Source organism: Sphaeramia orbicularis, unplaced genomic scaffold (assembly GCF_902148855.1).
Source record: "Sphaeramia orbicularis unplaced genomic scaffold, fSphaOr1.1, whole genome shotgun sequence".
Lineage (NCBI taxonomy): Eukaryota > Metazoa > Chordata > Actinopteri > Kurtiformes > Apogonidae > Sphaeramia > Sphaeramia orbicularis.
Window position 1 is genome coordinate 186,856 of NW_021941574.1, and position 26,377 is coordinate 213,232.

Genomic DNA, 26,377 nt, shown 5'->3' on the forward strand with positions numbered 1-26,377 from the left:
TCTTCTTCCTCTCAAAAAACTTGACTCTTCTTTGTGGTATTGAGCCAGTATGTTCATCAAAAGTGGCGCCCTCTGGTGGCATTGGTTCTAACGCAATGGACACATTTAAGTATGAAGACGGTGACACTTAACACGTTTGATACAGTCGTACCTACAATATTTACGTACATAAAGTGAACATGAATGGACTTTCACACTGGATGACGTGCTTTAAATCTGTAGAAACCCGGCAACGACCTGCTCCCTCTGCAGATAGAAACATTCTTAGGAAATAGTAACACAATGATGGTCATTTTTGTGATTATACAGTGATGAAAAATAATACATTCAAGTTCTGCTTTTAGATCCTCCTAAATTCCCCTGAATCTGACACACTTTTTAATCTGATATCTGAAAAAATAAATTTTACTTCATCAGGTAATCATGTTTAACAGCCTGTTGACACTGAAAGGATTTATTTAGCATTTGTTCATAATCTGTCCAGTTTTAGGTGTTCTCAACCACTGCCTGAGTTCATCACAAAAAAACCTCACCAATTATTTCAATATTTTGCTATTATTATTGATATTATTTTCATTCTTATACCATCCGATTGAAAATCATGATTACGTTACAATGAGCATTTTTATTTTATTTTTTTGTGGCTAGATACAGATGTTTTTAGACACATCCTTGTGTGTAAGACAGAAGAATGTCTTTCAATTAACATTCCAAATAAATCTCTGCTTGCAAGGTCATATTGATGTGAATTTTGGAAAGTAAGTCTTATGTGTTTAGTGTTTGATGAAACTCAGATCATCCTCTTTGAACTCATGCTCTTTTTTCTTTTCTTAGATTGTAAATGTTGCTAAACTGTGAAAACTGACAAATGGAATTGTTAAAATATTATTGAGTTGTATTTTGTTTATTGGATTTAACAGTCAGTTTAGGGGCATTTTCCTGGAGTTACACTTAAGTTTGCCATTGAGGCTCATATTTTTGGTGCAATTGTTCAGTCTTGTTGATTACTAATAATTGTTATCGATATCAGCCCTGGAAAAAAAAGCCAAAAAAAACAAACAAAACAAAAAAACATATCGGTCGACCCCTAGTCGGCAGTAACAATTGTAACAGGTTTTACAGGAGTTGATAATGGAGGTGCGACGAGGCGTTGCGTGGTCATACATTCATTGTCCAGAATATTTCAGTATCCAGGTAAGCTGGCGTTAGAAGCTGCAAAGTGAAGTTAGGAGGATAAAACAGTCAGAGAGGTGCTTGGAGTGTCACTAAGGAGTCCCCGGCCTCTGTTGTGGGAGGTGGCCACTCTGGTCTGTTGGTGGAATGAGCGAGGGCGAGCTGTTGTGCTTGTGCGTTTGGTGAAACCGACAGAACTGGAGGACGACGTCCACTCAAACACCACGGGCTCCGCAGAGTCGTTCCCCCCTCTGCTGTTGTGATATATTCCGGTTTCAAAAAGCGCAGATTTGGCCTGGTAACCGGACGTGACCTCCGCTGTCCTGTCAGGCCCTTCGCCTCCGCCGTCCACCCACAGCGGGGGCTCTGTGAACAGGGCGGAGTGCCACTCCCCCCCCGGCGCCGCCAGGTGGGCTTGGCCGCACACGGGTCTGGTGTAACAGGGGCAGCCGCGGACCGTGGCGCGGGTCTGCTCGGCCCACTGCAGGAGCTTGGTGATGTTTTCTTCCTCTTCGCACGCCCACGGGTTATCGCCCAAAGTCATCAGCTGCAGACCCGACAGTTTATCGAAGACGCCCTCCGACAGCCACGAGAAGCGGTTGGCGTGCAGGTAGAACTGGGTCAGTTTGGGCAGCCGGTCCAGAGAACCCGGCAGGATCTGCACCAGGTAGTTATGGGACAGGTCGACGCTCTGCAGGTTGTGCGGCATGTTGGTGGGGACGGTCCAGAAGCGGTTGTGGCTCAGGTTGAGCGTCTGGAGGCCGGGCAGCGTGTTGTTGATGAACACGATCCGCTCCAGCTCGTTGTCCGACAGGTCCAGGAACTTCAGGTTCCAGTGGTACGCCGTGTCGTTCTTGTCCAGCGAGCGCAGGAGGTTCCCCGTGGCTCGGATGTCCCAGAGGGAGCGCGGCAGGGCGGGGGGCAGCGTCTCCAGGCGGTTGTAGGACATGTCCAGGGTCCGCAGGTGGGCGTAGTGGCTCAGCTGAGCGTCCACGTCCTGCAGGCTGTCAGAAGGACGGGACAGCAGTTATTGAAGCTCCGCCTCCACTGAGCCAACAAACACCAGAGCAGTTAGGGGTGGACTGAGGAGGGGGGGTTTCAGTCCCACAATAATAATAATAATAATAGACAGGAATAACAGTCAGAGCCCACAGGCGCAGACACAAACACAACAAATCACCTCCAAATTAATTTATCCATCTGTAAATGACTAAATCATTACCAGTAGCCTGCGTTTTTAATTTCAATATTATACTTTCAAATACTTCTCAGATCATATTTCATCTCCTGTAGTGAAAAGTCTTTGTTGACGAGTCTGAGGAATGAATTAGATTTTGCAGGAACCAAAAGATCGGTACAGATTTGAGTCGAGCCACATGAACTGCATGGCTTTTTTAAAGCTTTAGTCTGTGTGTGTTTGAGCAGAAAAAATCCCCCATTCAGGAAAAATCTGTACATTTTCGTATACGGTGCAGCCCTGAACTTAAGTATTATGTTTTGTGATTTTATTTAGATTTTCAAAATCATAGATTTTTTTAAAATAAATTAGTTTTCCTTAAATTAGATTTAAGAAATCCCAATGTATGGCTTTGTTTGCATTATAACATTATTTTTACCATATAGTGAATCGTATATGTTTGTGCTATGTACTGTATCACTAACTCAGACTTAACTTCTTAAATTGGTGGTATTATTATTTCCCATTTTCAAAATCTAATATCTGACACAAGAAATTAGTTTTAGTCAACTGTGTCTCTTTACAGTCAGCATTTAGTGAGAAACTCCACAGTAATGCAAGTTAAACTAGTTTTATTTGTTTTACCACATAAAACTTAAGGGAGCTGTTTTGTTCATTTGTGTTTTTATTGACATTTTCAGGAGTTCCCTGCAGTTTTAAGTTTGAAAATGTTGAGTTTCTATCTTAAATATTAATGACATTTCAGTGAAGGTTTTTGTTGGAATTTGTTTTATTCAAAATTTTAAAACAGGAGATTTTACATTACTGTTCAACTGGTTCCTCAGACAAATCATCACTGTAGAGGAAAGAAACCATTTGAGTTAGAGTAAACGAAGCAAAAACACTGAAAGGTTTGTCCTCAAAATACAAGTGCAGTGTAACAGCAACATTAAAAATCATATTGGATCACATTAGTATGCTAAGAGCAGAGCCTTTTAAAAAGCCTTGTAATGAGGTAAGAGAACAAACGAGTGTGTAATTGACATAATCAGATTAGACAATATTTGTCACCATCCTGAGAAGAGAATCCAAGTGTTGCTGCTGTGAAAGCGGCGCTCAGATACAGTCCGACAGTTAAGTGGGGCAGATCCTGGACGCATTTTGAACAGGCTCGTCCTGTGTGCACTGACTTTTATAATGTCACACTTTTATGAGTGTGCAGCTCATTTGCAAACACCCACGACTGTGCACACATGTCCCTGTAGTAAATATCACTGACAGGAAAGGGAGAAAACTGGCTGGTAGTCGATTTATGAATCATAAATGAATTTTGTTTTTTTTCCTTTTTTTGTGTTTTGCCCTGTCAGGTATTTGGACAGACACAATGACCATTTCGTTTTTCCAAAGCTATTAAAGAGAAGAAGGTTGTGATGTGTTTTCTGATTGTCGATGTGGGGCTTTGACAAAGACACATGTATGGAATGGGGATAATGGTTCTGCCAGTACTGACAGAATTATCATCCACGGAGGGAAAGTTCAATGACGTGCTAAGTTCTCACACATTTGCATTTTTCATTATTCAGATTGATTTTTGTCTTGTTTTCAATTTTTCCTTAGATTTATTTAGTTTTCTAGCAGGTTTGCTAGTTTAGTTTGATTTTTTTTTTTTTTTTTTTTTTTTTTAATGATCACTTTTAGTTGACTTTTTTATTAGTTTCCTTGTTAATTTTGTCTGTTTTTTTGCAGTATGGCTCGTCATTTCGAGCAAATGTTTTTCAGCCCTAGTTTTTGTTAATATAAATAACCTTGGTTTTGTGTGAATCCCACAATGAGTGGATTTAAAATGTCTGAAAATCGACCAAATGCCCCAAAGGAAGGTCATTCTTGTAGCTCCTTTCCTTCTCAGCAGAATATGAAATAACCCAAAAGTTGCACTGTTATTCCATGTGCTCTAGACACTAACCTGCTGCATCGTGTCTTGGATTCTGTTTAAAACTACACATTGGGATTGCATCAGGCCAGCTGTTTTTGGTTCAGTGTAAACACAGTGAGCGGCCTTCGGTGTAGTGCACGGTCACATGCCACGTCAGAGCCGTGCGGCCGTTTACCTGTTGAACGACAGGTTCAGAAAGCGAATGTTGTGCTGCAGACCGGGCGGCAGCTTGGTTAGGCCTCGTGACGAGCAGTCCACCACGCGGTGTCCACGGCTGCATGAGCACACGGCGGGGCAGATGGACAGCACCTGGCCTCCCAGCAGCCCCCACAGCAGCAGCAGGGGGAGGAGCAGGGGGAGGAGCAGGCAGAGCGCCGAGGCGGGGCGGGCGGCCATGGTCAGAGCTCTGTACAGGGACACACACAGGAACAGCACAGGCTAAACCATGGAGCGGCACAGGCTAAACCATGGAACGGCACAGGCTAAACCATGGAACGGCACAGTCTAAACCTTGGAACAGCACAGGCTAAACCATGGAACGGCACAGGCTAAACCAGGGGTGTCAAACTCAGATCCTCAAGGGCCGGTATCCTGCATGTTTTAGATGTTTCCCTCTTCCAACACACCCGATTCAAATGATAAGCCTATCATCCAACTCTGCAGAAGCCTGACAACGACCGTCAGGTGTGCTGGAAGAGGGAAACATCTAAAACATGCAGGATACTGGCCCTTGAGGACCGGAGTTTGACACCTGTGGTCTAAACCTTGGAACGGCACAGTCTAAACCATGGAGCGGCACAGTCTAAACCGTGGAGCGGCGCAGTCCAAACCGTGGAACGGCACAGTCTAAACCGTGGAGCGGCACAGTCTAAACCATGGAACGGCACAGTCTAAACCATGGAGTGTCCAACCCTGGTCCTCCAGAGCCACTATCCTCCATGTTTTAGATGTATCCCTCTTCCAACACACCTGATTCAAATGATAAGCCTGTCATCAAGCTCCACAGAAGCCTGATAATGACCATCAGGTGTGCTGGTAGAGGGAAACATCTAAAACCTGCAGGATAGTGGCTCTCCAGGACCAGGGTTGGCCACCCCGGGTCTAAACCATGGAGCTAGTGAATCCCACTGTCACTTAAATCACAATCAGAATACTTTATTCATCCTAGAGTCAAATTATTCAATTGAATATCCATTCAGCGCAGTCCCGTCTCTCAGTGAGAGAAACAATCCCACGGCAATAAAAAGGATGAAAACTCTCTCAACCCACATGTTTAAGAGGACAGATATTCAAACACTGTTACAACTAAAAACACTAAACAGATGAAAAAGAAAGGGGAAAAAAGTTCAAAAGTATGGAGAAGGCCAGAGCAGCTGCAACAGGCTGCATACCATCTGATGCATGCGCACTGTATTTATAACAGTATATAGCTATATACACTGAATTTATAACCAGTATATATCCATATGTACTGTATTTATAATCAGAATATATCTATATGAACTGTATTTATAACAGTGTATATCTATATACACTGAATTTATAACCAGTATATATCCATATGTACTGTATTTATAATCAGAATATATCTATATGAACTGTATTTATAACAGTGTATATCTATATACACTGAATTTATAACCAGTATATATCCATATGTACTGTATTTATAATCAGAATATATCTATATGAACTGTATTTATAACAGTGTATATCTATATACACTGAATTTATAACCAGTATATATCCATATGTACTGTATTTATAATCAGAATATATCTATATGAACTGTATTTATAACAGTGTATATCTATATACACTGAATTTATAACCAGTATATATCCATATGTACTGTATTTATAATCAGAATATATCTATATGAACTGTATTTATAACAGTATATATCTATATACACTGAATTTATAACCAGTATATATCCATATGTACTGTATTTATAATCAGTATATATCTATATGAACTGTATTTATAACAGTGTATATCTATATATACTGAATTTATAACCAGTATATATCTATATATACTGAATTTATAACCAGTATATATCTATATATACTGAATTTATAACCAGTATACAGGGGTTGGACAAAATAATGGAAACACCTTCACCTCCAGATGATAATGCCCCAACCCATACAGCTAGAACTGTTCAAGAATGGCATGAGGAACATTCTAATGAAGTTGAACATCTCGTATGGCCGGCACAGTCCCCAGACCTCAACATTATTCAGCATTTATGGTCAGTTTTAGAGATTCAAGTAAGACGTCGATTTCCACCGCCATCGTCTCTAAAAGAGTTGGAGGGTATTCTAACTGAAGAATGGCTTAAAATTCCTTTGGAAACAATTCACAAGTTGTATGAATCAATACCTCGGAGAATTGAGGCTGTAATTGCCGCAAAAAGCGGACCTACACCATATTAAATTATATTTTGTTGATTTTTTAAGGTGTTTCCATTATTTTGTCCAACCCCTGTATATTTTTTTATTTTTATTTATTTATTTATTTATTTAATAGGGACAGTGCATATTAATGAACATCTACAACAATTGCAGCTGTAAATATGCCAGATTGTAGCAGCAGTGCTAATTTCCATCTGTAGTCCCTAGGCAGGTGACAAGAAAGACAACTGACAAAAAGGCAAAATATTGTAAAAGACATTATAAAAAAAAAACAGTACAAAGAAATGCAAAACATCCTAAAAACACACAGGACAACACAGTGAGGATGATCTACTGATGGTCACAGGCTTGGTTTTCCTTCATCCAATGTTTAAGTTGTGATTTGAAGGAGGCATATGATTGTGAGTCTCTTATGTTGAGCGGTAAACTGTTCCAATATTTAGTCCCAGTGACTGAAAGTGCAGTTTGTCCAAAAGTAGTGCACCTGCGTGGCACCTCACAGTCTCCTCGAGCTGTGGCCCCGGTGACCATCCCACTGACAGAGCGGGATTTGATAAAATCTGTCAAGGGAGGAGGGGCAAGTCCATGCAAGACTTTAAATATCAAGCAAGCATTTTTAAAATTCACAAAATTGTTAAAATTAAGAAATTTATATTTATCTAAAACAATGCAATGGTGAAAATTAAGTGGTTTTTTATCAAATATTTTTATGGGTTTTTTAAAAAGTGATTCTAAAGGTTTGAGTGATGTGCCAGCAGCAAGTGACCAGGAAGTTATGCAGTATTTAATATGAGAGAAAATCATGGAGTGTAAAAACATCTGAGCAGCATGTAGGGTCAAGAAGGGTCTGACTTGTTTAAAATTTTGTACATTAAAATTTACTATCTTCTTCAGTCGCTTTATGTGTTGTTTAAATGTTAATGTTGGGTCTAAGGTTAATCCAAGGTACTTGAACTCACTGACCAAGTCCAGTTCCACCCCATCAAAAAAGATGTTCGACTGTTTCAGTTCAGTAGTCTTTTTGGTGAACATCATGCAGACTGTTTTCTTTGTATTAAGCTGTAAACAGGATTCCTTGACCCAGTTCTGCACATGGGTCATGGTAGCTGTCAAAATTTGGGAGGCTTCCTGTGGATTTTTGGCATGTGTAAAAAACAAAAAACTGCATCATCTGCGTACATTTGAGTGTTAGCATTTAGACAGACTTCTATATCTATATATACTGAATTTATAACCAGTGTATATCTATATGAACTGTATTTATAACAGTATATATCTATATATACTGAATTTATAACCAGTATATATCTATATACACTGATTTTATAACCAGTATATATCTATATACACTGAATTTATAACCAGTATATATCCATATGTACTGTATTTATAATCAGTATATATCTATATGAACTGTATTTATAACAGTATATATCTATATACACTGAATTTATAACCAGTATATATCTATATACACTGAATTTATAACCAGTATATATCTATATACACTGAATTTATAACCAGTATATATCCATATGTACTGTATTTATAATCAGTATATATCTATATGATCTGTATTTATAACAGTGTATATATATATATATATATATATATATATATATATGTACTGAATTTATAACCAGTAAATATCTCCATTCCATTCGGTACTGTGTAATGTATGGTGTACTTTGGTTAGGAGAGTTCCGTGCACGAGTGTGTCATGTTACAGGACATTAAAATCAGCCAGTCCACTTTTACACCTGTTTCTACACCAGATGCAGGGCTATGGCACTGGCCAACCATGAACTCTTGTGCTTTTTTGAGTGTTCTAACACTGTGAAATAGGACATTTGAATTCCATTGGTGGTATGCGCTCTCACTGACCTACTTGTTTACGTTTTGAATGAATTAGCAGGATTTTCACAATAATTTCTTGGGTTGCTTAGCTACACTGGTGTTCTCATGTGGGCTCTGGTGTCTGTAGATTGGAATATTCTCATACCATTCACATGCTGTCTTGTAAGAATCCAACAATTCCAGCATTTGGTGAACTTCACCGCCAACTTATTGACGCTCTAACAGTGACTTGCTTCTGTCTCCACTCTTCTTTGCTTTGTCTGCAATCCCACTGTTTGTTTTTGATCTGACTAAATTTGACCAGATGTGACCAGAACCAAGGCAGAAATTCTTGAAGTCTGCAAAATGTGCCTCATGACATCCGATTCATGCTCCTGTCTGGCTGAAACAAGTATTAAAAAGTGCCTTTAATGCATGCAGACGGCAGCGTTAAGGTCCAGCCCTGGTTATTTTCAGCATCGACCCTCAAACTCCGACTGTCCATCAAACGTCCCTCTTCGTATCACCTGGAATTGGGACAGACAGCTTACCTTCCTGCTCTTGATGAGGGTTGTTTTTTTTTTTTTCAGTTTTTATTTTATTTTTTTTTTAGAAGAGTGCTAGTCATCCCGAGTGCCAACTGTCCCACTGGCTTGAAGCATTGCCAGTGGGACGGCAGCTGGGAGTGCTGCAGTGAGCCCAGACTTATTCAGGACCATTCACTGACTGCAGATGCACCGTTTTAAAAACATAGTGACTTCATCTGGGACTGTTTTAAAAGTGGCATCTGTGTGACATGTTAACACCCTTGAAAGATGTTGCACAAATGTCCTCTCATCAGTGATGATGGCGCTTTTCCGTAACTAAATGTAGGCTCGGAAAAATGCTGTAAGCTTATCTTTGGTCCTCTCTGTGGAACGATTGGACCTGAACTGAGCAGAGCAGGAGCACTTTCCTCATTAAGTCGCTGTACTAATGCTTCTAATCACATACCTCCCTGTATGTGGGTCACACTTTGTTTTTTTTCCATGTGAAATCACTCACCTCATCCCTTTTAGTCTTGCTCTGTCATCTCCCCTTGTCCTGGCTGTCTTCTCCTCCTCCTCTCTCTCTCTCTCTCTCTCTCTCTCTCTTTTTGTTTTTCCTCTGTGCTTTATTGCTTCTCCTGTAGTGGAAGTTAAACGTCTGCGGTTGTTTTTTCGCTCTGTTTCCGTCTGTTCTGCGTGTTTAAAGCCACGCCGCGGCCCCTGTCCTGCTTGCAGCTCTGCATTCTCCTGATGCAGCTGGAGGTCCGCGGGTTTGGAAAGATGCAAAGAAGGGAGGGAGAGACAGAGAGAGAGAGAGAGAGAGAGGGAGAGAGAGAGGGAGAGATGGAGAGAAATGCAGCAGTGAGCGAGCCGGCCCACTCTGCTGCTGCTGATGAGGCAAGCAGGGCTTACAACAGTGTGTGTGTGTGTGTGTGTGTGTGTGTGTGTGCGTGTGTGTGTGTGCGTGCGTGCGTGCGTGCGTGCGTGCGTGCGTGTGTGTGTGTGCATGTGCGCGCTAACAACAATCTTTCTCTATCCAGGATCTGCATGCCTGGTAGCTCTTTATTCCTGGTAGCTCTTTATTCCTGGTAGCTCTTTATTCCTGGTAGCTCTTTATGCCTGGTAGCTCTTTATGCCTGGTAGCTCTTTATTCCTGGTAGCTCTTTATTCCTGGTAGCTCTTTATGCCTGGTAGCTCTTTATTCCTGGTAGCTCTTTATTCCTGGTAGCTCTTTATGCCTGGTAGCTCTTTATTCCTGGTAGCTCTTTATGCCTGGTAGCTCTTTATTCCTGGTAGCTCTTTATTCCTGGTAGCTCTTTATGCCTGGTAGCTCTTTATGCCTGGTAGCTCTTTATTCCTGGTAGCTCTTTATTCCTGGTAGCTCTTTATGCCTGGTAGCTCTTTATTCCTGGTAGCTCTTTATTCCTGGTAGCTCTTTATTCCTGGTAGCTCTTTATGCCTGGTAGCTCTTTATTCCTGGTAGCTCTTTATTCCTGGTAGCTCTTTATGCCTGGTAGCTCTTTATTCCTGGTAGCTCTTTATTCCTGGGAGCTCTTTATTCCTGGTAGCTCTTTATGCCTGGTAGCTCTTTATGCCTGGTAGCTCTTTATGCCTGGTAGCTCTTTATGCCTGGTAGCTCTTTATTCCTGGTAGCTCTTTATTCCTGGTAGCTCTTTATGCCTGGTAGCTCTTTATGCCTGGTAGCTCTTTATGCCTGGTAGCTCTTTATGCCTGGTAGCTCTTTATTCCTGGTAGCTCTTTATTCCTGGTAGCTCTTTATGCCTGGTAGCTCTTTATGCCTGGTAGCTCTTTATGCCTGGTAGCTCTTTATGCCTGGTAGCTCTTTATTCCTGGTAGCTCTTTATTCCTGGTAGCTCTTTATGCCTGGTAGCTCTTTATGCCTGGTAGCTCTTTATTCCTGGTAGCTCTTTATGCCTGGTAGCTCTTTATTCCTGGTAGCTCTTTATTCCTGGTAGCTCTTTATGCCTGGTAGCTCTTTATGCCTGGTAGCTCTTTATGCCTGGTAGCTCTTTATTCCTGGTAGCTCTTTATGCCTGGTAGCTCTTTATGCCTGGTAGCTCTTTATTCCTGGTAGCTCTTTATGCCTGGTAGCTCTTTATTCCTGGTAGCTCTTTATTCCTGGTAGCTCTTTATGCCTGGTAACTCTTTATGCCTGGTAGCTCTTTCTGTGCCTAGTTTTGTTCTCCACACCACATTTATATCTTCCATGTGCGGTCTCCCAGTTTACCAGCTGAGCCCAATAAGCCTGTTTTTTCTCATCACTTCCTGTCCCTCAGGTTTCATTAGCTGCAGTTACATTAACAAGATTTGTTTAACCCAACTTGAATTTTTCTCAGTAGAGATAGAAACCCCAAAAGGTTCCAGTGTCCCTGTATGTCAGTGTCATGTTCTGTCTGAATCAATCCCCAGTTGAATTTGGGAAGTCGTCCGGTTCTGTTCTATGTTCCAGTCCTGTGGTCTGGATGCAGGAGATCAATCTCCCAATAGAAGTGGGCGGTACTTTCACTGGAGGAGAACTCAACTAATTCAATCAAAGTCCATATATGACTTCCTATCAGTGCTCAATAGCAAATACATTGTTTATATGTTATTAACCATCAAAATATGGACCATTATAAGTGAAAGCACATTTGTAGTAATTCAAAAATTCATCAAAAATCTAAATATCTTAAAACTCTGAACAAACTTCGTTAGAGATGCACCAATACCACTTTTTTCCAGACCGAGTACAAGTACTTACATTTGAGTACTTGCCGATACAGAGTATCGATCCTAATACTTAATAATCCCATTCCAGTTGTTGGTTCCTTTTGTAAATGTGCTTTATTGTCATTGTCATTAGTCTGACTGGAACAAAGTGCTGCTTCTGACATTTAATGTGTTGGAATGAGCATTTGTCAATTAATCCACCAGGGGGCGCCGCTCTGAAGTAACCATACTGGACAAATACCACGAAGAAGAGGAAAGCTTTTTGAGATGAAGAAAGTCAGTAATAACAAACATGGAGATGACAGAGGGAACACTAATGTGGATGCTTATGTTGATATTGCTGAGGGTAGTTGTCCTAAATGTGTCAGTAGTTTTTCTGGGCAGTTGTCCTAAACGTGTCAGTAGTTTTTCTGGGCAGTTGTCCTAAATGTGTCAGTAGTTTTTCTGGGCAGTTGTCCTAAATGTGTCAGTAGTTTTTCTGGGCAGTTGTCCTAAACGTGTCAGTAGTTTTTCTGGGCAGTTGTCCTAAACGTGTCAGTAGTTTTTCTGGGCAGTTGTCCTAAACGTGTCAGTAGTTTTTCTCTAACTCTCAGTGGTTCTTTGAACAGATCCTCTACCTCCTCAGTTCCACTGGTATTCTCCGTCTGGGTACTCATCCTCCATCAGCTGGAAAACAGATGGAATGTACGCAGAGGACGGACAGAATGCTGCGTCTGTATGCGTCTGTGTCTTTAACGTTACTTTTGTCACCGTCGTTTATTTCGTTAAATCTCCACACTGCTGACATTACTCCTCGTCCTCATACCTGCTGCACTGAACTGTGAATGCCACGCTGCCGTAAGTGGTATTGGTGCGGTTGTATCAGAATACTTTTATGAGTACAAGTACAAGTACACACGCTGAGTATCGGATCCAATACCCAATACTGGTATCGGTATCGGTGCATCCTTAAAACTTGTAGACACTGTCCTAAGGAAGCTACATATAAAATTTGAAATGAATCCGACCAGCAGTTTTGTGAGAGAGGATATTTGTTGAAATTGCTAACGAAGATACCAGACACATCGTCTTCTCAACAGCTCATACCCGATCGGCCGGTGAGATAAAACTCATCAGCTGCTTTTACAGAGACCCTAATGTTCCTCTAATAATGGTCCAGAACATGACACAATCACTACGTCAGTCAGTTCAGAGGGGTGTCCAAACCTCGACTGTCTGTTCAATAAAGGAAAATATTAACACCTGATCTCCTGCATCCAGGCTAGACTTGCGCTGATTAATCAACCATGCTCGGAAACTGGCTGATTTTCACGTGATCGGCCATAACCTGTGACCTGCGATTGACAGATTTTGAGCACAGATCAAACTCCTTGTGCACCGCATAGCCAGACCCAGAGCCAGTTCCAGACAGTCATATATGAGGTGGCAATCAGGAATATGAAGGGGGACATGTCGCTGATGGAGGCGGCAGCGTGGGGGGGTATGTTCCATGATGTATGTACCTCACACTGAGTACACACACCATACGACCGTACAAAGTGAAAGTGAAACTTTAGACGCTTTACTAATTCCTCTAAGTGTTGCGCTGTCGTGCACCGCGTTTTCCTTTTCCCTACCACTGGACACTTTTCTTTTAGGGGGCAGGATATTTTTTTAAGGGGGCATTACCCACTCTTGCCCCCCCAGAACCGGGCCCAGCCAGACCTACGATAATTATTGTGTTTGTGCAATAATTTTACCCTCTGTACGCTGTATGATCAATAATTCCAAAATTCTCATAATGTAGGATAATTTGAGCCCTTCATTACACGACTAAATTAATAAATTAGCAAACACAAATCGGATCCAGATCCTTCCCTAGTCCTGCACTTGTTTGTATTCATCCTCTCAGGTGCCTCTCCAGCTGAGGCAGGACCAAAAGCCTGTGGAGGTACTGACTGTAGAACTGGTGTTCATCTGGTCCGGTCAGTGGAGGCAGGGCTTCATCCTGTGCTGAGGGCTCAAAATTAACTTTTTGACCTAGGAGCACTGTGCTCCTAACCCTACAAATTTAGGAGCACTGTGCTCCTAACCCTACAAAGTTAGGAGCACAGGCTAAAATCTAGGCGCACCACTATTATATAAAAAATTTGGAGAACAAGCAAAACTCTTGGCCATACCAAGTAATATTCCTATATGTATTTAAGCAATGTTAACAACCTAGAATAAAGTATTTGAATAGAGTATGAAAGAAAAAGCTTACATTGACACAGGTGCAAAACAATTGTCAATGTGTGGTATATACTTTAGTTGGTTCTTGGAGAAGAAAGACGAATCACACCATTATTTGCAACAACCAACTTTTGAGGAAGAAACTTTTGACGAATCATGTACACGTCTGGATACCGCTTGTTGTTTATTCATTAGCCCCTCGATTGTTCGATGGTTACGGTCAGCTGATTGTGTAGCAAGTTGATTCGCGCAACATGATCATCTGACTTGCAGGATACATTACATCATGGGAAAATACTTGGAACAACGCCAGCGCTACTAACCGGGTTTGGCGGGAGATTGTTTCAAACGTCGGTGGAGTTATTTGATCCTTTTGTTTATGCCGCCTGCGCACGCGAGGGGGCGGGGACTAGATTTTCCGCTTCAGTCAGCGGGGCGTGGAGCTTGTTTATTTTCAGCTGACGAGTTACTTCTGCAGCCATTATTATAGGCGCACGTATTAATTTTCGCTCATTTTTTTATTGGCGCACCGTGCGATCGTAATCTCAAAAACAGTCGCACTACCGAAATTCTCAGGCGCATGCGACCGTAATTCAGTCGCAGTCACGAGCCCTGTGTGCTCCACATATGTAGAGACACTTGGTTTTTTCCAACATTCTGTTCGATTATTTAAAAGTAAACCTGGATTGCAGCGTGTAATACGTATGGCCCATGATAACATGTTACTAAAGCAGATGGTCTGAGCCACGTCAGAATGAAAATTGGGTGTGTATGATCATTTTCCTTCAAATACGATCATTTTCAGCTGCTGGTTCGATACAGAACTCACTAAAAACCGGGTGTTCCAATCAGTGCACCAGAAAACCTGGCACCTTTTTGCACACTTTTCTTCTATTTTTAAAACAAATGTTCTAATGGGAAAGTTACATTGCAATGTCTTGTGTGTTGTTTGGAAAAAGTGAGATCGGAATCAGCCAAAATCGGTATTGGCCGTCCAAGCGTCCTCCAAATCAGAAATCGGGATCGGCCCAAAAAGTTGTGATCAGTGCGAGTGTGATCCAACCACAGGACTCACATAGAACAGAACCTGACAACCTCGCACATTCAACTGGGGACCGATTCACATACAACATGACACTGACATACAGCCACACTGCTCCTAGTTCTCATTTTTGTCTTGATTTGTTTGTGTAGTTTTTTTTTTTTTTTGGCTGCACCTCTCAGAATGTCTAATGTGACTGGTGATGAAGCTCTGACTCTGTCATCAGTAACTCACCCATGTGGATATTTTCAGACTTTTGGCTTTTTGATGAAAGAAATATTTCCATCCTTGTTTCCAACAGCAGCAAACATCTTAGTTTACAAGCTTTAATAACCCCTCTGTATGCTGCCTATAGAGCAGCAACACACACACACACACACACACACACACAGTAAGAGACCAGCTGACTAACAGAGTGAATGAGATTAAAAGTCAGATATTCTTCTCAGGAGGCACATTCATCAACTCTAAATGAGTTGTGTTCTATGTCCAATATATGAAAAGCTGCAAATTAGGATTTACTGTGATGAATTAAACCTGTACACAGATCGTTTGGGTAATTGATCAGTTTAGTGTCACACTGACACTCATTAAAATGTCTATATGTGTTCTTGTTGCCAAAGTGCAGAATGTCTTCCTCATTTTTGCTCTAAAGTTTGGTTGTTCTGCTGCTTTAAGATAAAAAAAACACATTAAAAAGTAAAACTAAAATTGAGACCATTCCAAATAAAATGCAATTAAATATGAATGACTGGGTCAGAATCAGTCCTTCATCTTGTTTTGTGAAAAACTGGCTTTAGGCGGTTGATTCAGTGTGAGTTTTCACTGTCACGTCCTTTACACAAAACCACAACCACAACCGCTCAGGTCTGATGCACAAACCAATACCACAATGCTGTCAGAGAGCAAGAAGATACAAACCAACAAAAGAAACAGAGGCTGAACACTTTAACAAACACAAACCTATTTATTGGATTTAATTCCCACATGATCCAATGAAATGGAAAGACAACATAAACATGACTTATGTGGAAATTTTTGTCAAAAAAGGAACAAAACAAATATGAAATGTTTCCTTTACAATTTTAACAAAGAACTGATTCCTTTATATTAATGCTGTCCATGATGAAGAACCCACACATTAGGAACATCTGATGTTGAAATGTGGACTCACAGAAGGTCATTTGAAGGACTGTTGTTAAAGTCAACGAAGTTCATATGATTCTATTTCCAACAAAATCCATGACATGAACTAGAGGAGGTCCTTGTGGAGTAACTGTACTTGAACTGTTCAATGTTGGGCTTTTTCCTTTCATACATCTAGGTTTCAGATGAGTTTCTTTTCAGTTTAAAGTGTCCTGTATAAATACAGTTAGGGTCAGCAGCAGCTGTGGGCGGACCAGGAACCACTGGTTTCTTTTTTTAATCACGTTGCCAACACTTCCTTCCTCTGGCACACAGTGGAACAAAACCATTTTTAGATAATGTTGCACAAGTTGATAACATTTTTAACGACCGTTTGTTAGGTTTGCGCTGAGGAATGTGATCATGGTGTGTAATCATGACTGACACATAAATTCATAATTGAACACCTGCTGTACTTTGTAGAAATGGAACCAATGACGTGGATCAAATCTTCAGATAACACAACACTACTAAATCTAACTTCCGTTTTAACGTGACTCAGCTCTGGTTTTTTGACATCAACACTTGAAAATTTCCTCCTCCTCAGATGTTCAGAGTTGGTCTTATGATGCAGATCAGACTGTTTCTCAACACGTTTTCTGTGTTTTCCTCAGCTATCATCAGTTTGTTGTCCGTCCATGTGTCTCCACCTATTTCCTCACCTCTCCCCCCTCTCTCTCTCTTCCTTTATTCCTCTTTCTTTAACCCTTTAACTGCTCATGTCGGTGGTCTGTCCTCCAGAGTCAGGTTCTACTCCAGGTTTCGACCTGTTAAAGGTAGTTTTTCCTTCCACTGTCACTGTTTACTCCTGGAGGATTCTGTCGGTGTCTGTGAATGGGGTGAAGAGTCGGGTTTAGACCAGCTCGAAATACTAAGTGTCATATGAGAACTTTTTTTATGATGTGATGCCATATAAATAAAATTTGATTTGATTTAAAGTGTAAAAGCTAAGGTTTCCTCACTAGTGCTGTAAAGTAACAAAGTATATGCACTTAACCCTTTAACCCCTGAGCCCTGGTTCCAGGTCCAGGTTCACATATGAACCCTTTAACCCCTGAGCCCTGGTTCCAGGTCCAGGTTCACATATGAACCCTTTAACCCCTGAGCCCTGGTTCCAGGTCCAGGTTCACATATGAACCCTTTAACCCCTGAGCCCTGGTTCCAGGTCCAGGTTCACATATGAACCCTTTAACCCCTGAGCCCTGGTTCCAGGTCCAGGTTCACATATGAACCCTTGAACCCCTGAGCCCTGGTTCCAGGTCCAGGTTCACATATGAACCCTTTAACCCCTGAGCCCTGGTTCCAGGTCCAGGTTCACATATGAACCCTTTAACCCCTGAGCCCTGGTTCCAGGTCCAGGTTCACATATGAACCCTTTAACCCCTGAGCCCTGGTTCCAGGTCCAGGTTCACATATGAACCCTTGAACCCCTGAGCCCTGGTTCCAGGTCCAGGTTCACATATGAACCCTTGAACCCCTGAGCCCTGGTTCCAGGTCCAGGTTCACATATGAACCCTTGAACCCCTGAGCCCTGGTTCCAGGTCCAGGTTCACATATGAACCCTTTAACCCCTGAGCCCTGGTTCCAGGTCCAGGTTCACATATGAACCCTTTAACCCCTGAGCCCTGGTTCCAGGTCCAGGTTCACATATGAACCCTTGAACCCCTGAGCCCTGGTTCCAGGTACAGGTTCACATATGAACCCTTGAACCCCTGAGCCCTGGTTCCAGGTCCAGGTTCACATATGGACCCTTGAACCCCTGATCCCTGGTTCCAGGTCCAGCTTCACATATGAACCCTTTAACCCCTGATCCCTGGTTCCAGGTCCAGGTTTTCATATAAACCCTTTAACCCCTGAGCCCTGGTTCCAGGTCCAGGTTCTCATATAAACCCTTTAACCCCTGAGCCCTGGTTCCAGGTCCAGGTTCACATATGAACCCTTTAACCCCTGAGCCCTGGTTCCAGGTCCAGGTTCACATATGAACCCTTTAACCCCTGAGCCCTGGTTCCAGGTCCAGGTTCACATATGAACCCTTTAACCCCTGAGCCCTGGTTCCAGGTCCAGGTTCACATAGTAAATATTTGTACTTGAGGACTTCAGTTACACAATATGTTACTTGATATTTTCACTCCATTACATTTGTGCAGTATTGTGTAATAAATTGTCACTCACCTTGACAAAAGGTGTGCCACAAGGGTCAGTCCTGGGGCCACTTATGTTCATGCTTGACATCAGTAACATCAATCAGAATATATCAAATGCAATATTTCATTTTTATGCTGACGACACAGTCCTGTACACTTGTGCTTCCACTTCTGTCCAAACCCTTACCCAGTTACAACTGGCTTTTAATGCTGTCCAACAAAATTTTCATGACTTAAGACTGGTTTTAAATGCAGATTAAAGCTGCAAGTGGCATTGAAAGGCCCTCGCCACGGGTACGTCCAGTAAAGGTATGCCCATCGTTCAGCAGGTGGCGCTCTAGCACCAAATTTTAATGTCTTCTGATGAATGGATGTAGGCCTATAGGAGATTGACAATTGACTCAGATTTGAGGTAAATCGGTGTTCATATGTAGAAACTAAAGAAATTTTTGTATAAGTAAATCTTTAAGGGGCGCTATGCAGCCAAAATTCAATTTCTTCCATTGAATGGGTGTAGGCCTGTGAGATGTACCACTCAGTTAAATTTGAGCCGAATCGGTGTTTGTTTTTCTGAACTGATGCAATTTTCGTAAAGGTAAATTTCTAGGGGGCGCTATTGTGTGAATTTTCAATGTCTTCTGACAAATGGGTGTAGGCCTGGGAGATTGGCAAATGATTCAAATTTGAGCCAAATACGTGTTCGTATGTCCAAACTGAACCACTTTTAGTAAAATTAAATTTGTAGGGGGCGCTATGGAGCCAAATTTCAACTTTTTCAGATGAATGGGTGTAGACCTGGGAGACAGACAATTGACTCAAATTTGAGCCAAATTGGTGTTCGAATGTCCGAGCTGAAGCAATTTTTGTAAAGGTAACTTTGTAGGGGGCGCTATAGCACAAAATTTTAAAGCAATTTTTGTGACGGTAAATTTCCGAAGAAACTTTGCAAAGTTTGCGATGTCATCACACAAAAATGGTGACACCGGTTCCAAAAATTGGGCTAACTTTTGATGCCCCACTTCTCTAAATACTGTACACCGATTTTGAGCTCATTTGGCCAAACGGCCAAAGAGGAGATAGTTAAAATACGACGTCAGCGAAAATGCTGACTCAGCAGTTTTGAAATTTCAATCCAATATGGCCGACTTCCGGTTGGTTTATGGGCGTGGCCATGATAATATTTTTTGTTTGTCTCCTGATGACAAATCTGTGTACCAATTTTCGTGGCTCTACAACAAACTTTACGTTGGACGTGCTCCCATTGGCGTAATGTATTTCCATTTTTCAAGGGGGCGCTGCCGCAACATTTCTTTACCGACATCTACGAAACCTATATGTAAATTAAATTTCTCGCACTTCTGAATTTTGAGCAAAATTTGGTGAGTTTTTGTAAATGTTCAAGGGGTCAAATTTGAGCTTGAAGCGCAGGAGAAGGGGAAAAAAAAAAAAAAATTAAAATAATAATCTGAGCAAGAACAATATAGTTGTTTCCATGGCAACCACATATTTGGCCTTATTTGAAAGCTGTCGAGGTCCCTCACATGTCTGTGGGTTCAGAGGTCACGTGTCGTGCACTTACACACATGTGACTGACCCCGAGTGAGCGTGTCCCATTGACTCCCATTCATTCAGAGCAGGTGTAAATGTGCGGTTTGTGCACATGTCATGTACATGTTCTTAAAGGTCTGACTGTCGTGAATGTGAATGTGTGTGAGAGTGGCGACAGTGGTGAAAGGTGACCACGTCACTGGTGATTTGGTCCCCATGCGCCCACTGCAGACTCAATAGGCCCTGCTCGGGCCTAAAAAAAAAACAACAGTCATGATGTTCTCAAATTCAAGGTCCAGACTGTCAGACTTGCCTTCACTGATTACTCAGGGAACTCAGATGGAACTCGTCCCGACCTATAAATATCTCTTCATTTTAATTGACAGCTCCCTTTCTTTTTCTGCTCATATTCAGCAGCTTGTTGAAAAACTAAATCTTGGCTTCTTCTTTTGAATCAAATCATGTCTCTCTTTTGAATCAAGAAGCAGACTGGTTTCAGCTACGTTTCTGTCTGTGTTGGACAACGGTGATGTCTTGCACATACATGGCTCCGCCCACCGCTGACAGTCACTGGACACTTTGTATCCTGGAGCTTTGAGGTTCATCACCAGTTTTAAATCTCTCCCTCATCATTGTTTGCTTTATGCTGGTGTAGGATGGTCTTCTTTGTCGGCTCGCAGACCGAGTCATTGGCGTATTTTAACGTATAAGTCTATTCTAGGTCTGTTCCGTCCTACCTTCTGTTCTACATCAGCTGTAGAACCACAGACACTTCTAATCTTCATTCTCAGGATCTTTTCTTTTTGTCTGTTCCTAAAGTTAGAACTGAACTGGGAAAAAGGCCTTCAGATTTGCAGCTCCATTCACCTGGAACGAACGACAAAAACACCTGAAACTTAAAGCTGTGGTTTCGCTGGACACTTTTAAGAGGATGTTGTAGAGGGAGACATCTGACTGCAGATGTTTTGTCTGATGTGCCTTATGCTCATCTCGTGGGCACTTTCAGCAAAGCTGACTTTGGAAGGTTTGACTTGATTCTGTGTTTTTTATGTATTGAAAACGTGATTTCATTTTTATGCATGAAAGTTTGTGTCTGGAACTGTTTAATGTACTGCTGCCCGTCTTGGCCAGGACACTCTTGGAAAAGACACTTTTAATCTCAATGAGGTTTTCCTGGTTAAATAAAGGTAAATAAATAAATAAATACATAAATAAATAAATTTTATTCCACTATATTATTAACTGAAAATAACTACTTTTTGCTAGTAATTCTAAGACGTTTTCCTTGTAATGGAGCATTAGTAGTTGTCAGTTCCTCTACTGGTGTTCACTTAAAGGTTGTGTTGTTTTCCATCCACTGCTGTTCTGCACACATCCTCTGGTCATGTTCTCTTTAGCTGCACTCTGCACAGACTAGTTTGTGAAGGAGAAGAACACCCCTAAGATTTACACCCTTAAGCCCTCGGTGACATTTTTACACAGTGATAAAGAAAATCAGTTGGTGTCTTGAAGAAGGGAATGGGTAACCATAATTCTGTTCATGTGTCGACTCCAGCATTAGTCCAGTACCAGTATTATGGACTACAGACTCCTCGAACACGGCCTTCTGTTCGGCTTAAACGATGCTGTTTTTAAATACTGTACAATTTGTAGTATGTTCTAGACTTTGAGTTTGTCTGTTTCTTTAATCCTGGGTATTTCTATTCTTCTCAGATCTACTGTCAGACCTGCTTTAGACACTAAACTCACTCTGCTTCTGAATCACTGTGTTTCTGTTTGTCCACATTGTATTCACCTGCTGACCTCAGAAGAGTCGGAAACATTAGAAAATCGTGCACTAACCTCAGTGACAACACAGTATATGAAGAAATAAAAGACACAGCTGCACTGGTGGGATATTTTACTCATGGCAAAACAACATTTTAATGCTGAAACACTGGGCATTTTATATTACAACAAAAGTTTAATTTAAATAAAAGAAAACAAAACAAACAAACATTTGACTTCCAAAGGTTTAATCAGAAATGTGTTTGCCTTGACACTGGGCATCTTGTAAAAAAAAACAAAACCGATTTCTTCTGTGATTTAGTAAACTTGTCATATTTTTGTCTTATTTTGGATTTTCTGCTGTGTAGTTGGTCTGTTGTCCAAAGTTTTTCACTAATGAATTGGATATTTGTTTAGTGTGAAGCAACTTTGTTCTTGAAAATCCATATGACACTTCATGATTTTATTGACAATCTGTTCGACTGTGTTGTTCAAATAAGAACATATTATAATAACAATAATGATGATGATGATGATGATCATCTCCAAACCTATTTAATTTCTAGTGAATTACTCCTGTTCATTCATGAAGTACTGTGTTGGGTGTGGCTTTGGTTTAGGTGCTGGATGTGGTTACTCCCTAGTCAGAAGGTTGGCAGTTCAATTCCTGGCTCCTTTTCACCAGTCGAAGTGTCATTTGCTAAATGGATAACCCTCCCTCATTGGGTGAGGCTTATCCATTTAGCATAAATTAGAGTTTACAATGTTTTTTTTGGTCTTTTTTCAGTGACAGTGTACAGTCGTGTAATTATAAGAAGCTAAACAAAGTTTCTCTCCAGTGGTTTGAAGAGAGAGATAGACAGATATAAAGCACACCTGAAGTTCTTCCCTTTTTCTTGTAACCATAAGAATTCGCTTTCACCATAGTTGTCCTTAAAACTATCAGTGCATAAACTCCCTAATTACTCCGTCAGAGTTATTCAAAAGAGAAATGCATGGCAGTGGTTATGTAATAACAAATGAGTCAGTGTCCAGTGTTTTCTGTCACTGTTATTGTTGACTAGTAACCAGTGAAAGTCAAGCATGAGGAAATGCTTCGAAGTTCATCTAAGGTTGTTCCCCATCGTCTTTCTGCTCACCGAGAGGATCGTCCACCTTTCCAGATGGAGTCTGGGGGCTTTCATCTTGGTCCTGGTGGTCTTCTGCAGCCTCATTATTCATAAATATTGGGTTGTCAGCTTGGGAAGAAGTGACCGAAGTCTCGACTGTCTTTGGAGAGTCTTTGGAGCTTTTTGTTTGATTCATCAATTTTTCTCCAAAGGTAGAACCTGCAGTTATGTCTTCCATCTCCTCACCTACTTCTGGGAGCAAGGACAGCCTTTTGGAAAGTCTCTGAGGCAGGAAGCTAGAGATTGAAATCCGGTTTGATGACCGCAAGGTTACTTGGCTGTTGTCAGCGCCACTTTCAAGGAAAGGTGTAGGTCCGGCCCAGTTGGTGGTAGATATCTGCTGCTTTTGAAGCTTCCGTTTCTTTATGTAAATGACCAGGAATCCTATCATCATCAGCACCAGGGCTCCTCCTATGAGGCCTGCTACAATTTTACCATTCTTTGTGTCCTGTTTTTTCCCTGGAGGATCTTGTTTTTTATTTGGCTTCTTGGTGCGAATGAACGGCCTCTTTGTAGTGGGTGTGGAAGTTTTGTATGAACTCGTAGATGGTTTAGTACCACTGCTCATAACCTGGAATGTAGTTGTGGAGTCGTTTTGGGCAGGTTTTGTTAACGTGCTTGTCATCAGGTTTACGTTTGTCGATGGAAAGGTGACCGGAGGGGTGGGTGTCATGTTTGTGTGTTGGCTTTCGGAGGGGCTTGTGGATCTCACTGTTGGGAATGTGGTGCTTGTTGCTTCACTGACTATGAATCCGGTTGTTGACGTTGTTGTGAAATTTGTTCCTTTAGTTGCATTGTTTATCGGGGATGATGAGGAGTTGCTCAGATATGCCGCTGTTTGAGCTGTGGGTGGATTTGCTGTAGGTTTTTCAGAAGGTGTTTGTGGAGTTGATGGCGTTGGGATGTTCTTGGACAGTGTAAAGGTCTGAGCTGAGACGCTTCCCTGTGTTCTCATGTCCTGTGTTGTCTGGCTGCGGGTGAATTTTACCTGACCTGCATTGAATGGAAGGCAGGGGGGGTGGGGGGGCAGAATACATGTATTTAAATTACAAAATATGAGCAAATGTATTTAGCCTGGAGCTGCAATGGTTAATGCGTTAAGTCTTGCAGCTTTACTGTCCACATTCTCTACAGGATGGATGGTACAATGGGCAGTCACATATGCATCTGGTGTTAAACAGTGAATTTACATTTGTATACATCATCTGTGTGTAGGGAGAGGGTACACTGGAAAAAATCTAAATCTTACCAAGTGTATTTTTCTCATTTCTAGTCAAAAGATCTCATCACACTTCAAATAAGACATAATCACCTAAAGAGCGTCTTTACAGTGAGATAAAAGAACAGATTTTTGGACAATCGATCTTCAAAATCTTATTTCAAGAAATCTTACCAAGATAATTTTCACTTGTTCCATTTGCAGATTTTTTTTACTTGAATGAAGCAAAAAAAAATGAAATTAAGCAAAAAATCTGTCAGTGGAATAAGTGAAAATTATCTTGGTAAGACTTGTTGAAATAAGATTTCCAGATAGTGGAAATGCGGCATAAAATGTTTTATTTTTGTGTTAGACCATTTAATTAATGGGTTGTAATCAGGGTGTGAAGGGTATTTTAATGAATATAGTAAAAAAAATAATGCTCCAGGAAAACATCTCCCACCCCACCTGTAAGGGCGTGTTTTCCACAGTGTGAACTTAATGATAAAAAAAAACTGTTCACCTGTCGTTAAAGGGTGAGTGGGATCAGGTGTGACGGCTCCGCTGGCTGTCAGAGGCAGCAAACTTATCAACAGAACATAGACTGGCGTCATTTCCTTGTGTCCTCTGGATGCTTGGGGAGTCTTTGTAGCTAGAAAACACAAATGGTGTCGTTTTATCATGGATGGGCTAAATTGAATCTGTCAGATGTAGAGATTGTTAAAGGAAGCGTTTTGGTGTCAATGTTAAATTAAAAGTTATAGAAGGCTTTAATTAGGGTTACAAATTGAGCCTGAAATTTAGAAGAAACTCCATTCTCCAGATTAAATCCATAAATGAAATTTTCTTAAGTTTATAAACGACAAAATGACCTGGAGGGTATTACCTGCAATCATGTTTCATGTTACATGCATGTTTTTATTATGTTTTTAGGCCTTCATAATTTTTTCAGGAACTTATTAAAGTGTTGGGTGGAACAGAGCCTATGTGTGAAATAGTGTGAGGGAGGAGCAGTTGTGAAATGCAGTCTGGTGTTACTTCATTTCCTTAAATTAAAACCCAAAATAGAAGTTAATTGGAAGGGGATACACTGGTTTGTAGAGTTTGTGGGTTCTTAATTGTGAGTAGTCAAAATGATGTTAATACTCTGACACTGTTGACTGGTTTACATCCCCTGAGCTTTTTATAAGTATTTACTCAGTTTCATTAGGAAGGTCTAAAGTCAAAATTGTTCATGTGCTCAGTTAAAACCAGTTTCTCTGTAAAATAAAAAAATCTTCCTATGATGTCCACTTACAATTCCAGAAATACACAGGTAAGAAAATAAAAAATACAGTTCACATTGAAATTAAAGGTATAAAGTTATACATGGGTTTTTTTGGTCTACGTTATGTTAAATTTATGATGTAAAGTGAGCTGTGTAATTAGGGGTAAATTAAGCTTTTTTTCTCTCTTTAATAATTGTAATAATACCCATGTAACATTACACAATCACTCCTTCCTCCAGCATCAATCTAAAGATGTTAAGTCAGCTACAACTTGGAGTCTTTCTAAAATGATTAAGATCTACTTACCCATGATTGTTTGCCGGTTAACCTGTTCGCTGTGTCATTTAAACATAGAAAAAATGCTCAGTTTTTTGCAGGATGTTGAACAGTGTTGCCGTTTTGTCAGGTTCTCCGCGAATAAAAATAGGAACTAGGAGCACAGAGCACACGTCTGCTGAAATGACGACTGCTTCTTGCCTCACCGAACAGGAAGCTGTCAGTGTGAAACTTCAACACCGTGCTTCTGTCTGCACTAAACATAGCACTTCAAGTTTCACACCAAATGCATAGTTACATTGGAGCTAATATGGGTGTTGAATTGTTTTGGGGAATTATTGTCAAAGTGCTTTGTAGAAAGTAATTTAACCTCTGAAAAACGTTTGGAGTTGATGCTCATACTGTAGCATTAGAGGAATCGTGTGGAACATTTGGCCACAGGTGTCGTTAGTTCTAAATATTCATAAAAATTCAAACATTTGCTCAATAGGAAATATTTTAAAATGTGCTGAGAGAATAGACCTTGTTCTTTCCATAAACATCTGAGCATGCTCAGTTCATCCCCCACCACCTGTGGAATGGGGAGTGAAACACAGAGCAGTGAGTGAGGCCGACTCACTCTAAAAAATAGACCGTTTGGGCTTTTTTTTTTCCTCTCTTTTACACTGTTTTCCTTGTGGTTTTTGGTTTTTACTGTTTCCAGTGTTGTGGTGATTTTCCTTTTTTTTTTTTTTTTTTTTTTTTAAACTGTGTTTTTACCAAGTTTTGACCAT

The 26,377-nt window shown here is 41.0% G+C and overlaps 3 protein-coding genes across 5 annotated transcripts in view; 1 reads left to right on the forward strand and 2 right to left on the reverse strand.

Moving 5' to 3' along the window:
* LOC115416215 (neurofibromin) overlaps positions 1 to 26,377 on the forward strand; it is a 205,312-nt gene that overhangs the window by 114,285 nt on the left and 64,650 nt on the right. The window lies entirely within an intron of this gene.
* LOC115416217 (oligodendrocyte-myelin glycoprotein) lies at positions 878 to 9,928 on the reverse strand. The gene is made up of 3 exons (XM_030129962.1): positions 9,584 to 9,928; positions 4,459 to 4,689; positions 878 to 2,177 (listed from the first exon to the last, which is right to left on the reverse strand). Exons 1-3 carry the CDS (start codon positions 9,586 to 9,588, stop codon positions 1,226 to 1,228), a joined length of 1,188 nt encoding a protein of 395 aa, XP_029985822.1. The 5' UTR covers positions 9,589 to 9,928; the 3' UTR covers positions 878 to 1,225.
* Positions 21,723 to 25,795, reverse strand: LOC115416216 (cell wall integrity and stress response component 3-like). The gene is made up of 3 exons (XM_030129961.1): positions 25,635 to 25,795; positions 24,584 to 24,712; positions 21,723 to 23,855 (listed from the first exon to the last, which is right to left on the reverse strand). The coding sequence occupies exons 1-3, from the start codon at positions 25,636 to 25,638 to the stop codon at positions 22,801 to 22,803; spliced, it is 1,188 nt and encodes a 395-aa protein (XP_029985821.1). The 5' UTR covers positions 25,639 to 25,795; the 3' UTR covers positions 21,723 to 22,800.